Source organism: Chiloscyllium plagiosum, chromosome 1 (genome assembly GCF_004010195.1).
Source record: "Chiloscyllium plagiosum isolate BGI_BamShark_2017 chromosome 1, ASM401019v2, whole genome shotgun sequence".
Classification (NCBI taxonomy): domain Eukaryota; kingdom Metazoa; phylum Chordata; class Chondrichthyes; order Orectolobiformes; family Hemiscylliidae; genus Chiloscyllium; species Chiloscyllium plagiosum.
This window is the reverse complement of record NC_057710.1, coordinates 122,008,498-122,023,186: the sequence shown is the minus strand read 5'-3', so window position 1 is coordinate 122,023,186 and position 14,689 is coordinate 122,008,498. Positions and strand designations below refer to the sequence as shown.

Genomic DNA, 14,689 nt, shown 5'->3' with positions numbered 1-14,689 from the left:
TGAGGGTATGGTGCTGTTGTTTGGAGTTGTGTGTAAGCCAGTGCAAGTAACACCAGCAGTTCCCCTTTAATAGACCAGGGAACCATTTGGGGTTTTATGACAACCAACAACGGTTGCCAATAAACTGCCTTTTCCCTCCAGATCTTTATTGAATTCAGGTCTCATTGTCTACCGTGGTGGGAATTGAACCCGTGTCTTCAGAACATTAGTCTGTGCTTGGATTGCTAGTCTAGCACATCTCCAATATTTTTGTCTCAACTTTGTTTTGCATTGTAACATACACGGTGAACATATCAGTGTAACTCTTAATTGATTTTCTCCTCATTATTAGATAAAATGCATGTCTCATTGGCTGAGGCCCTGGAGGTTCGGGGAGGACCACTAGAGGAAGAGGAGATCTGGGCTGTTTTAAGTCAGAGCGCAGAATGCCTGCAAAATCTGTTCCATAAAGGTATGTAACCATTTAATTTTAACATGCTGATTGGGAATTATGTACAAAACAGAAACAAGCTATTTGATCCAAATAGTTCAGGCAACACAAGAACACCCTTCCATCACTTTTCATCTAATCTTATCAACAGAAGCTTTTACTTCTTTCTCCATTCATCTTTGTATGGTATTTCCTTAATGGCTGCATTTATGGGCATCATCTGCTAACCAGTATGTTTCAGTTGTGAGCAGCAGTTCAACTAATATGCAGCTCCATCGGTCACTTGGCAGCATCTCCCACTGTCTTTAGTGAAGTGTTGAAAGGAAAAATCTGAATTGAAACTTCAAAACATCTTCGAGGATGAATGCTATTCAGTTGTTAGTTACACAGTCCTAAAAGATCACTAGTGACTTTTGGAACAAATGAAACATTTCTGTGCTCAACATTTTCTGGAGAAATGAGTATTAAGGTGAACAAACATGAATGTTGTAAATCACCAAAATTGGAGATGTAGTGGACTGCAAAGAAGGTTACGTCAGAGTACAATGGCATCTTGATCAGATGGGTTAGTGAGCTGAGGAGTGCGAGATAGAGTTTAATTTAGGTAAATGCAAGGAACTGCAATTTGGAAAAGCAAATTAGAGCAGGACTCATACAATTAATGGTAAGGTCCTGGGAGTGTTGCTGAACAAAGAGACCGTGGAGTGCAGGTTCATAGTTCCTTGAAAGTAGAGTCTCAGGTAGATAGGATAGTGAAGAAGGCGTTTGGTATGCTTTCCTTTATTGGTCAGAGTATTGAGTACAGGAGTTGGGAGGTCATGTTGCAGCTGTACAGGACATTGGTTAGGCCACTGTTAGAATATTGCGCGCAATTCTGGTCTCCTTCCTATCAGAAGGATGTTGTGAAACTTGAAAAGGTTCAGAAAAGATTTGCAAGGATGTTGCCAGGGTTGGAGAATTTGAGGTGCAGGGAGAGACTGAATAGGCTAGGGCTGTTTTCCCTGCAGCATCAGAGGCTGAGGGGTGACCGTATAGAGGTTTACAAAATCGTGAGGGGCAGGGATAGGATAAATGGACAAGGTTTTTTCCCTGGGGTGGGCGAGTCCAGAACTAGAGGGCATAGGTTTAGGGTGAGAGGGGAAAGATATGAAAGGGATCTGAGGGCACCTTTTTTATGCAGAGGGTGGTGCATGTATGGAATGAGCTGCCAGAGGAAGTGGTGGAGGCTGGTACAATTACAGCATTTAAAAGGCATCTGGATGGGTATATGAATAGGAAGGGTTTGGAGGGATATGGGCTGGGTGCTGGCAGGTGGGACGAGATTGGGTTGGGATATCTGGTCAGTATGGGCGAGTTGGACCGAAGGGTCTGTGTCTATGCTGTACATCTCTATGACTGTATAACTGGGAGGATGACGAACGTGAATCAGGTGAGTTAAAACATCGTATATCTCCAAGAATCAATCGACTGCATCTGCCTATACATATTCTATTTCAGTGCAACTGATTATGGCAATCGTTTTTGCTTTGGGAACAGATACACACTTCTTTTCCTTAAATACTTTATGCTATTTTCCTTAGCGACTTACTTCATGCAGCAGCATAATCCACATTCTAACCACTCGCTAATTAAAAAAACTTTCCCGGTACATTTTGAGAAATTTATAAGGAACAAACTTGTACTTATAACTCCTAGTTTTATCTCCCTACAAGCAGAAATACTTTTCCTGTATGTCATCTCTCAAGCCTTTGTTTCATCTTCAGGATCCCTGTCAAGTCACGCATTCTTTTTTTCCAGGCTATTCAATAGTTTCTTAAAAATATGGTTTATTTTGCATCGAAACTTGCATCACGAAAAATATTTGATAAATATTCACGTGAGGCTTCATTGGTTGTCGTCCTAATTCAGTATCTGATGGATATGTTAAGCATTAACACATGTTTAGAATTAGATTTGCTGTGGTTGGTGTTACTCAGATTAATTTAATGCTCAGGAATAGTTTTATGCTACAAAACCACTAATTTGATGTGGAGCTGTATTGGGAAAAAAGGTCTGAATAATTCCTGTTAGAGAAAGCACTGTAAGGGTAAAGTGAGGAAGAAAGATAACTGTGGTAACAACAAAACATCTTCTGCTTTCTCCTCTGATGCTCTGGCTGCACTTCAACCAGTATTTGAAGTGTTATGCAGGCCATTGCTTCTTTTCTGAATTAAGGGAAAAAAACCAAAAGTGAAACTCTTTTATGTTTCCCTTGATTTGTGCAAAAAAGACTCATGGCTAAAGATCTGTGAAAATGCTTGAAGAGCTGGCAATGGATATGTTAATTCATTGCTGTAAATTCACTTCTGGTAACAGCCAGTGTTTCTCATAATGTGGACTCAAATTTCAGAAGACTTGGCATAAACAAAGCACTCCATGATACAGAGATCTATGGAGAACACTATAGTATGTTTCATTTTGAATAGTGGCCAGTCTGTTTAATATTCTTGGATTGAATGGAGCTGAATCATCTGTTTTCTAAAATTTAAATTTGTTTCTTATTCATGAGTGCACAGAAAATATTCTGTACATGTTGGTGTTCTTTTGTTATAGTTTTACTCATTTTTCTTTTAGCAGAATACCACAATGAAGGTTTACACTGCAGGATAGTCCTGAAATTTTGGATCCTTAAGTAATTTTAAGCAAACCAGTTTTGCCTTAGGTTTTTAGATCAATTTCATTCGGTCATCGGTCCCTCACAGACATAGAAGACTCTCCTCCACTCTCAGGGTGAGTTCGTAGGTAACTGTACAGACTGATTTGGCTTCCACAGGCTCTGCCACGCATGGGGCAGAAGGTGATTGCGGGAAGGGGTAGGTGGGTGGGGTGTTGGTCCAGCAGTATGGTTCTTGCACTGTTTTCACCTGGCCTCTGCTTTTTCCCAACGCTCCTCCTCCACTTTGGATGGTGCTGGACCAGTGACTCTCAGGTATCACACTTTACTAGTGAGGCCTTGAGGGTATCCTTCGTCTGTCCGCTGGGACTCATTGCTGTTTCAGAGCTGGGAGTAGAGCACCTGCTTGGAGAGTCTCGTGTTCACCAAGCAGGTGACGTGCCCAGCCCACTGCAGTTGATCCAGGGTGGTCAGAGCCTCAATGCTGGAGATATTGGCCTGATTGAGAATGCTGATGTTGGTGCCTTCCCAACAGATTTGCAGGATTGTACGCAGGCAGCATCTGAAATCGATGTAAAAACCACTTGAGGGACTTATCTCAACGTGGTGTGAATTTGTACATCGAGCAACATAGACTGACACGGCTTCATGTTTCCTTCCACTGTTTACTCAAGTGCAGTTCTATATACAGCCCGTTCTCCTATAACACGCATTTCATCGACATGATTTGGCTGTGACACGATTGGTGAATGGGGGAATGATTTTTTGTAAAATACAAACTCTCATTGGCACGTGGTGTCATGGTGCGCTGAGGACTGGACTCTCATCTGTGTCACATGTTTGTGGTGAAGGGCTTCCTGAAAAGAACTGTGCTGTATTCCGTAATTTTATGTCCTGTTTTTTGCAAATTTTGCTGTGTTTTCCACTAATTTCGAAGAACAAAGTTGCAAGAATGTCGACAGGAAGCATCCAGGCGATAAAATCGCGGGTGGTGACCATAAAGAAAGGCTATAACACTTGAATGGAACCTAGATGTTATAGAGTGTTTTCAACATAATGAAAGAGCATGTGATATTGTTTGTGTAACAGGAACAAAGGAGTCTCTGCTATGCACCATTAGAGACAATGAGGAAAGAATTAAAGCAAGCTGCATTGCTGGAACAAGTCTAAGTGCTAGCAAGTCCATGAGATCACGAACAAAGGAACTTAAGGAGATGGAGTGGCTTCTAAGTGTGTGGATAAATGATCAACCGAAAAATTGATCTAGGACCACCTTTCTCACCATAAAACAGAAAGTCTTATCAATTTATGAGGACCGAAGGAAAAAAGTTGAAAATCCTGCCACTGTGTCTGCCTTAAGTGCTAGTAGTGGCTGATTTGCTGGATTTGAGAACCACTATGCTTTTCATAATGTAAAGTTATGTGGCAAAGCTGCTAGTGCAGACTAGGAATATGCGCTGTCATTTCCTCAAGTAGTGAAAAAAATTGATTGAGGAAGAAGGCTACACTTTAAATCAAGTCTTAATTTGGACGAGACAGGTTTATACTGGAAGTGAATGCCATCTAGAACCTACATTTCTAAGCATGAAGCACACGCTCCATATTTTAAGGTCACAAAGGATTGTATGATTGTGTTGGTGGGAGCCAAGCTAATGGAGTTGTCTGTGAGCATTGAAAGGTTACGTTAAGTCGACTCTAGGTGTTTACTTCAGGTCAAGCAAAGGAGATTGGATGATGGGGCAAATTCTTTTCTGACCTTATTGTTGATGTTTTTGAGCATGGTTTTTAGAAACTATCGCAGGATTAGACTGGATTTGCGACAGTGTGAAAACAGGCCCTTCTGCCCAACAAGTGCACACGGACCCTCCAAAGAGTAATACCACCACCCAGACCAATTTCCCCTGACTAATCCACCTCACACTACGGGCAATTTAGCATGGCCAAATCACGTGACCTGCACATTTTTGGACTGTGGGAGAAAACTGGAGCGCCCGGAGGAAACCCACACAGGCACTGGGAGAATGTGCAAACTCCACACAGACAGTCACCCGAGCTGGAATTGAACCTGGGACCTTGGTGCTGTGAGGCAGCAGTACTAACTACTGAGCCACTCTAGATTCTCCTCATTTTGGACAATGAATCAAGCCATCCTCCCACCATTGGTGAGCTTTCTGACAACATCAAAGTGCCACTTCTACCTCTGAACGCAACCTCTCTCATTCAACCCATGGACCCAGGTGCAACAGCAACTTTTAAAGCTTATTATTTCAGGCGCACATTCAAGAGACAGATTGCAGCTACTAAGGGGGTAATGAGGACATTGATCTTCAATGTTGGAAGAGTTTTAACATTAAGAATGCTATTGACATAATTGTAGAGGCCTGGGTGATGTCAGTTAGAATGCCTTTTTTAAGCCAACCCCCAAGAAACAGTCCGAGGACAATGAACCATAGTCATCCACTTAGGGACTAAATTTTTTTTGTTGTAACCTTGCGTCCAGAATTGCACATGAAAGTGATGGTGAAGCTGATGATGACTCTCAGCCCTTGTTTTAATACAGTACTGTAACTCCGCAAACTCAGAAACTCCTTCAAGTTACCTTCCAGGTTTTCAGGGTAAATTCTTTGTATTATTTCATTAAAATATATTATTTTAACATTTTACCAAGACTGTGCTATCATTTGTGTTAGGCTAACTACTATTTTTATTTCAATTTTTACTGATACTTTTGATGGTACGCCCCAACACCTTTTTTTCCATAGGCTCCGTTATTTCTATTGTGCGATTGTGGAGTAGGATGATTGTCAATGGCGTCAGCAGGACTCGCTGACCTCTGCACGCCTTGTTACTCTTCCGGATGCTGCAGCACACTCTCACTGCAGATATCAATCCAGGGCATATGCTGTTTGAACATAAAGTTACACTTCACACTGGAACAGTTATATTCTGGGCTACGCAGAGAGAACCAACCCAACACAAGTCAAAGCAGTGACATTTGGAAAGGAGTGCCAAATAATGTACAGTGCATTGTCAGTCATGCCACTAAAGTGCCCTGAATACAGTTTATTCTTCCACTGCTTCTCAATACCCCTAGTACCACAGCTGGGACGGGGAAAGCCTGCTTTGCAGTGAAGTCCATTGGCCCTGGAGATTTGGTCAGGCGTTTAGTGTTTGGATTGGCTCGATATTTTGAGGATTTTCTTATCAGAGGCAAGTTGCCCTCCTCGGTGCGATCATCCCAAAAGTCACTAGGTGAAGGTGGAGGGTCTGGCCACCTCTGAAGTGTCCTGAAAGGTGACTTCTGAGGAGACTGTGTTGTTTTTTCCTCCATCTGAGCGCCTTCTCCATGTGTGGAAGGGACTGTGCACCAAGTCCCCACCCATGCCTTCAATCACGAGGACCAGTGTCTGGGGCAATGGGATGCAGGAGTGTGTGCTTGCGCGCGTCTGCCCACCAAGGAGCTGGAACTGGCTCTTCATGGCAGTTGCCAACAAGTCAATGGCTGACGAAAGACATATTATGGAATAGTATTTACTATGTTGTGGGACATAGAAGTCTCGACATTCCTCCTGGAGTAGCCCCAGTTTTCTTTTGTGAGGGCAAGGACTCTGTCCTTGTTAGGGGTGAGGAGGCCAATGCCAGTGCCCCTCCACCTGCGCAGGCCCTTTTCTGACCTGTTTTGGGCTGCTTTATCCTGTTAATGAGAGCGGGAAGAATTGCGTGAGATGAAATTGGATGGCATGGCTGTGGTTCTGATTGGCAAAAGTTGGTGAGGTTTTTGGACAAGTGAGTAGGCAGCAGAGGAGGCCATGCAACATTAATGGTGTGGGAGGTTGGTGCAGGGGTGGGGAGTTGGTGAAAATAGGCGATTGAAGATATTGCAGGCAACTGTGAGAGTGACAGAGCATGGGCGTTGGTGGGAGGCGGATGCAGTAGCAGAGAGAAAGTGAGTGTGAAGTAGCAGAGAGAAGAGTGTGTGGCATTTAGTCCAGTGGAGCAGAGAGGTCACTGACTTTCCTAAGGTAGTGCTGGCTGTCTCTGGCACTGTGTGGTGACGGCCCTGACCTGGGTGACAATTTCAGGGAGGGTCAGGGTCTGGTGGCCAGTTCTCCCGAAAGGAGACTCCTCTCCCAATGCACAACAACCTTTTTTAAAAATGGTGTGGATGCAAGGAGTGTCAGTCTTTCGTCAGATACTCGCTAAGTGATTAGTTAGTACATGAACAGTGTATTGTAAAATGGGACAGAAATTGAATATAATGGATGCTAGGGTAGGGTAGATAGCTAATGAGACTTATTTGCTAAGAAAGGGCAAGAAACTGTGCTGGGCCATGTATGGGGAAATCCTTTTGAAAGCCTCTGCATCTTGCTCTTAACCAACAGAAGTATAAGATTCAGCCAATGTTACCTGTTCAAGTGACAGCATCCGCGTGTACATAATTAAAACTTATACCCTATTAAAACATGTGCACATTCAATAAGTTTATGCCATAATGGTTTACTTGGGAATGAGGAGGTCCTACAGATGTTCATCTCTGTAGCAGGCTCTGGAGTAGCAGCCCCACTGAATTTGGTGTTGTAAAATTAAGATGCATAACATAAGAACCAGGAGCAGGAGTAGGCCAACTGGCTCTTCAAGCCCGCTCCACCATTCAATAAGATCATGGCTGATCTTTACATGGACTCAGCTCCACTTACCCGCCCTCTCACTAGAACCCATAGTTCCTTTACAATTCAAAACATTATCTACATTAGCTTTAAAAACTTTCAGTGAGGAAGCCTCAAATACTTGACTGGGCAGGGAATTCCACAGATTCACAACCCTTTGGTGAAGACGTTCCTCCTCAACTCCGACCTTAATCTGCTCCCCTAATTTTGAGGCTATGACCTCTTGTCCTAGTTTCACCAGCCAGTGGAGACAACCTCCCTGCTTCTATCCTATCTATTCCCTTGATAACTTTATATGTTTCTATAAGATTCCCCCACCCCACCCCACCCCATTCTTCTAAATTCCAATGAATATAATCCCAGTCTTCTTAGTCTGTCCTCATAAACCAACTTTCTCAACTCCGGAATCAACCTAGTGAATCTCCTGTGCGCCCCCAGTGTCAGTACATCCTTTCTTAAGTAAGGAGACCACATTTGTACACAGTAATCCAGGTGTGGCCTCACCAGCACCTCATACAGCTGCCACATAACTGCCCTGCTTTTAAACTCAACCTGTTTAGCAATAAAAGACAATATTCCATTTGCCTTCTTAATTACCTGTTACACCTGCAGACCAGCCTTCATGGATAAGGACACCCAGGTCCCTCTGCATAGCAACGTGCTGCAATTTTTTACTGTTCAAATAATTGTCCTTTTTACTGGTTTTTTTCCTACTAAAATGGATGACCTCACATTTATCAGTGGCATTCAAATTGGCATATGTGAAATGCAGTTTGTGATTATCCAGAAGTAGTTATATCTTATTTAACAGTGTCACTAGTATTTATTTTTTCTTATAATTGGAGACAAATGCACTTGTTGCTTCATGGAACATGATTGTTCATGAATGTAAATGTTTTCTTCATAAGACGGCAGTTTAGAAGAAACCTGGTTTATTGTGACATAGGTATGAAAGAGTTAAAATATGGAATAGAAAATCCTGGAATTTTCCTCCTAGTGGGATTATGGGTGTACCTATACTAAACGACTGCAGTGATTCAAGAAGACTGCTCACCACACCTCCTTAAGGAAAACTAGGGTTGGACAATGAATACTGGCCCAACCACTGATTCCCATGTCCTGTGAATGAATGATAACAAAATGAATACTCTCTGCACAATGCAACACAGGTAGGAAAATCCAATTCACCATGTGGCTCTTAGGTGGGTGTGATTCAAATTTGCTTGCTTTTAGTTTTAATAGGGATGAGTCAGAGGTATAGATGACCAAATCCCACATCCTACAACCAACCCCCTGACATGGTATCAATGATCTCTGACTAAGACAATGCTCTCATCTCATTCTCCCCCGCCCGCACCCCCCCTCGCCGCCCAAAAAAAAGCAATATCCATGATCTTTCCAAGTGCATGCACTGTTTGTGCAACCTACACAGAGTGACTAACTGGGATAAATTAAGGGACACTAGAAAATTAGTTTTGTGTTTTTCAGGGAGAAGAGTAAGGGGAGATGTTTTAAAAAACACTTCCTGAGAGAATGGCTTTTGCAGGGGGACCGTGAGGGGAAGAGAACTATTGATATGCAATGTAAATAATACCCAGTGTAGTTCCAATGTGTTCCAGAAAGGCATGGGACAGCTGGCAACCTTGCACCAATCTGTTCGACCTCACCAGCCAAATTGATTCCAAGTAATGATTAAGGCCAGTTTGACACAGGCAGACAGCTTTCCCTGAGAGAAAGCAAAAGGAAAATCCTTGCTTGAGATCAACAGCTGCATGTTGATTACAGCTTGGAGCACGGAGGAGTTACCAGACTTGGAATTGTTCGACACAATCCAGTTGAAAGTTAATTAAAATGGACTGGTGACCTCCAGAAGGAAAGATAAGATACCTAAGAATGTAGAAAACAATATGGTCAAAAATGTGGTAGTCTACAGACATGTATAATTTTACCCAGTGGTCATACTTACAGTTTATAACTAGAAGTTTATAGTTGCATAGTTTAAAATATTTTTAGATGAATGAATTGTGGTTGAGCTTAGTATATAACTGAGTGAACTGTAACTGGAGTCTGGATTTGAAGGAATGGTTCAACCCGATAACCAAATTATAATGCGTTATTCTCAACGTGCTCCTACTGGCAAGTGGTTGAAATTATTATAAGTCTATGAATAAGTACTATATTTTTAATCTGTGAACACTTGTTCTCAATGTTTCAAGAATCCTGTTGGTTTTGCAGGATAGACAGAACACGTAATCCTAATACATCCTCGAACAGTGGCATAAGTGAGATTTTTTCATGTTATATATAGTTGCCAGTTTTGTTCAAGTGTATATTTTGGTGCTGCGTACATTTCCATTGATTTATGTTCTACGTAACTTCCCCATTCTAATATTGTGGCAAAGACATGACATCAGAGACTTGCATTTGGGAACAATTTAGATTCATATGTATTGTATTTGATGGTGACAATTAACAAAGCAGTGCATAATGTGCTCTAATCTGCAAATATTTTGAATGGGCATACACACTTATCTGGGAAAAAGTGAGCAATACAGATGCTGAAGACTCCGCGAGTTGATGTCCTGTCTCCCCGATGTAGAGGAGACCACATTGGGAGCAATGGACGCAATGGTGAAGGGCTTATGCCCGAAACGTCGATTCTCCTGCTCCTCAGATGCTGCCTGACCTGCTATGCTTTTCCAGCACCACACTCTCGACTCTGATCTCCAGCATCTGCAGTCCTCACTTTCTAACTGTAGATGAGGTGTTTGGAGGTGCAGGAAAGTCTCTGCCGATCTGAAAACTTCCTTTGGGGCCTTGGTCATAGGAGAGGGAGGGAGGTGTGGGCACAGGTTTTAAACATCTTGCAACAGTAGGGGAAGGTACAGCGTGTGGAGGGTGAGTTGGTGGAGGGCATGGACCTAATGTATTATCCTCCGCCATTTCCACCACCCACAATTAGACCCTACCACCCATTATATATTTCCCTTCCCACCCCTGTCAGCACTCCGCAGAGACCAATCCTTCCATGACTCCCTCATTAGGTCTATATTCTTCACCAACCCACCCTCCACACACGATATCTTCCCTTGCTGCCGCAAGCGGTATAAAACCTGCACCCATACCTCCTCTCCCCCCGCCCCCCTCACCTCCATCCAAGTCTCCAAAAGATCTTTTCACATTCGGTGGAGATTTTCCTGCAAATCCACCCACCACACCTACTGTGTCCGTGGCTCTTTACATCGGAGAGACAGCACACCAACTTGTGGAGTGTTTCAGGGAACATCCCTGGGACGCAAGCATCACTGTCCCAATAACATGCAAGTCCTGGGCCTCCTACACTGCCAAATCTTAGTCGCCTGACAACTGAAGGAAGAACACCTCATCTTCGGCCTTGGGACCCTCCGACCATACGGCATCAACGTCAACTTCACTAGTTTTAATACATTCCCTCCCCCCACCTTATCCCAGATCCAACCCTCCAACTCTGCACCACCCTCTTCACCTATCCTACCTGCCCATCTTCCTTCCCACCTATCCACTCCACCCTCCCCACCGACATATCATAATTATCCCAGACCTGCATCCACTTACTGTCTTCCCAGCCACCTTCCCCCCACTTCCCCCAGCACTCCTCCCTACCTATCTCTCAGGCACCTTCCCCATCACATTCCTGATGAAGGGCTTATGCCCGAAACATCGACTGCTCTGCTCCTCGTTTGCTGTCTGACCTGCTGTACTTTTCCAGTGCCACACTTCAGCATATGCACATATCCCACTTGGGTCACCACATTGCCTGCAAATGTTAACTACTTTTACAGCCCTGATTACTTATTGACACTAAATAAGTGGCATGGTAGCTCGTTGGGGTTAGCACAGCTGTCTCATAGTGCCAGGGACCTGGGTTCAAGTCCATCCTAAGGTGACTGCGTGAATTTTGCACATACTCCCCAGTGCTCCAGTTTCCTCCCACAAAGACTAGCAGGTTTGACGGAATAGCCATGCTATATTGCCTACAGTGTCCAGGGTTACGCAGGCTAGGTCGATTAGCCATAGGAAATGCAGGGTTACAGGAATAGGGTAGGGGGCTGGGTCTCAGTGGGATGGTGTGGACTCAGTGGACTGAATGGCCTGCTTCCAAACTACAGGGATTCTATGAGTCTACTAAACACTTAGTGACTTCAGTATATCCGTGTGAAATCCTTTGCGTTTCACTGCAGTTCTCGGCCTATAATTACACTAATGTGGGAATGCAGAGGGCTGAAGAACAGTTTTGGTTAGAATATCTTAAAGTAAGGGTGGCATTTAACCTGTAAACAGGATCTGTTTTCATGTATTTTTGTAGGTTTCCTACCTCATAGCCAAATAACTTGAGAGCTTGGGTTGCTTTGAGGCCAGAAAGCACTCAGGATACAGATTGGAGGTGAATCTGAGATTGTGGTGTGTTGGGAGTTGGGTGTTGCGAAGTGTGGAGTGGTGTAGGTTCAAGACTAAGTCAGTGGCAGAGGAGGAGAGGTCTGGTCAGTCACTGGGAGGAGGAGGTTCACTCCCTATTTCAGGGGATGGAGGACTACACTGGAATTGGTGAAATATTTCCAGCCTTCCATTCCCCTGGGCAGTGATAGAAAGGCACTGACCTGGTGGCATTATTACTTTCAAGCTTCCCCTTAGAGTTGAAATAGACTTAAAATGATTGCCAGCAACATCATCAAAATATTTTGGTAAGTAATCCACCTCTGAAAAACAGATTGGCCACTCTTTCCTATTCGGTCAGTGCGAGAAAGAGAAATGGAAGGAATGAAGTCAGGTTGCTCATTTCTCTTTACTCACAACTGTCTCCTCAGCCCACAAATTCTAGTGTGTAAATATCACGTTGCCTTTTAAAGGCTATAAAAATAAGACAGTAGTATTTTTCAAAAATAAGATGCTATCACCCTTTTTTGTTGGGTACCATATTTTACTTAGATTAAATTCCAAAATGGAATAAAAACCTTATTTTCAAGTTTGTGGAGGTAAAGTTGCAGAGCAGATATGACCTTCTAGAACGTAGAAGAGTCCAGCACAGGAGCAGGCTATTTGACCCACCATATCTGTGTAAAACCATGATGGTATTCTCAACTAATCCCATCTGCCTGCACATGATCAGTTTCCCTTGTATCCCTGCCTGTTCATGTCTTTGTCTAAATGCCTCTTAAGCATTGCTGTCGTCTCTGCCCCATCACCTCCCTTTGCAGTGCGTTCCAGGCATCTTCCCCCTCTGTGTTTTTTTAAAAATCTTGTCCTGCACATCTCCCTTTTAAACTGTTCCCCTCTAACTTTAAACTTAAATCCGCAGTATTTGACATTTCTGCCCTGGGGAACAAAAACTGACTATGCACCCGATTCGTGTCCCTCATAATTTTATATACTTCCATCTAGTCACCCCTCCTCTCAGCCTCCGATGCTGTAGTGAAGACAATCCAAGTTTATCCAATCTCTGCCTGGATTCAAGTGTATTAGCTACAAGGAATGTCCTGGTAAACAATTTTAGCACCCAGAAATGTATAGAATTTATAATCTTGTAGCTGATAACAACAGTTCAGAAACATAAAGAAGGAGACAGGTCAGACTTAAGTCAAGTTTGAAAGTATTAGACATAGCAGCTTTGATAGATGGGTGAGAGCATTAAAGATAAAAAAAGACATATGAGGATTTTAGATTATTCTGCTGGAGGAATTTAAAAACTCACTTCCAGAAATGGTAAGAACTTATATTGAGGGATAGAAGGTTCAAACAGCGAGAAGAGCTGCAGAGATGGTGGATGAATATGTATTAGTGTGTAAATCTAAATTTAGCTTCTGATCGCAATTTCATTCCGTGAGGGATAGAACTTGGAAAGAGGGAGATCCTTCACTGAAAAACAAAATGTAGGTTGCACTGGGAATAGTTTACCACAGTTGAAAAAAGAAACTCAAGAGGGTGAAAAGGAGGTGAAAGGCCTCAAATGTTTTCTCTGTAATAAGGTGGGACAAATAAACTCATAGTGCTGGTGGTTTAAGAAAGGCACTGGGAAAAATGATGTGGTAAAGGAGGCGAAACCAATGGGATCAGTTGAAGTAGTGAAGGAAACCCCAAAAGAAGTCTAGGAACTGCAGGAGAGTCCTAGATTTGGGCTGGATCGTGAGATGGTACCCAATCTCTACAAAGACTTCATCTCTGTAGGTAAGGTTTACTCAGGAAGAACAGGGAGAAGATAAAGGAGTTCAAATGTTGAGAAATACAAGAGCCAGTCAGTCTCTGATAGTGAGAGTTGAAAGTATTTACACTCCTTCTGAAATGTTACCCGAAAGAGTGATAATCTGCGGGATAAATGGAAAGAGATTTTGCATTCCCCTGTAAGATCATGTTGGAAAGACCAGTCAAGACTGGGGAAGTGACAGTGGGAATGATTGAAAAGTGTCTATTCCAGGAATACAGTTCTTTATTTGATCCTGTTGGGTCTTTTCCAAGGTGGGAGTGACGACCTTGTAGTGGAGAAGCCGAAGGAAAACCAAGGAACTCAGGAGTTAAAAGGGAAATACCTGGAATTTTTCCAGACTAAGTGGTAACAAGATCCCACCGTCATAAGTTAAAGCAAGAAGGAAAAACCAGAGAAAAAAACAAAGGAGTTGAGGTCCAGTTAGTTGACTTCCTGTTTGATGAAATTGTAAAGGAATATGAGCTAAACATGCTGTGGTACCTTTTGTGGATAGATGGTGCTTTTTCTGAGAGCCAAACATTGTTGTCTCTTCAGATGGCAGATGGCTCTCCTTATTCAACTTAGAACTGTAGATGCCAGAGATCTGAAACAAAAGCAGAAGTCACTGGCAAAACTTAGCAGGTCTGGCAGTATTTGCGGGAATAAAACAGAGTTAATGTTTCAAGTCTGGCGACTTCATCAGAACTCATTACTACTTGGTA

The 14,689-nt window shown here is 43.0% G+C and overlaps 1 protein-coding gene across 5 annotated transcripts in view; it reads left to right on the top strand.

The window, feature by feature from the left end:
- Positions 1-14,689, top strand: part of ptpn13 (protein tyrosine phosphatase non-receptor type 13) — a 263,474-nt gene that overhangs the window by 26,781 nt on the left and 222,004 nt on the right. For all 5 annotated transcript variants that reach the window (XM_043695955.1, XM_043695937.1, XM_043695928.1 and 2 more), the window contains exon 2: positions 332-451. In XM_043695955.1, coding sequence (XP_043551890.1) covers positions 337-451 — 115 coding nt within the window. In that variant the 5' untranslated portion in view covers positions 332-336. The remainder of the gene's footprint in view (positions 1-331; positions 452-14,689) is intronic.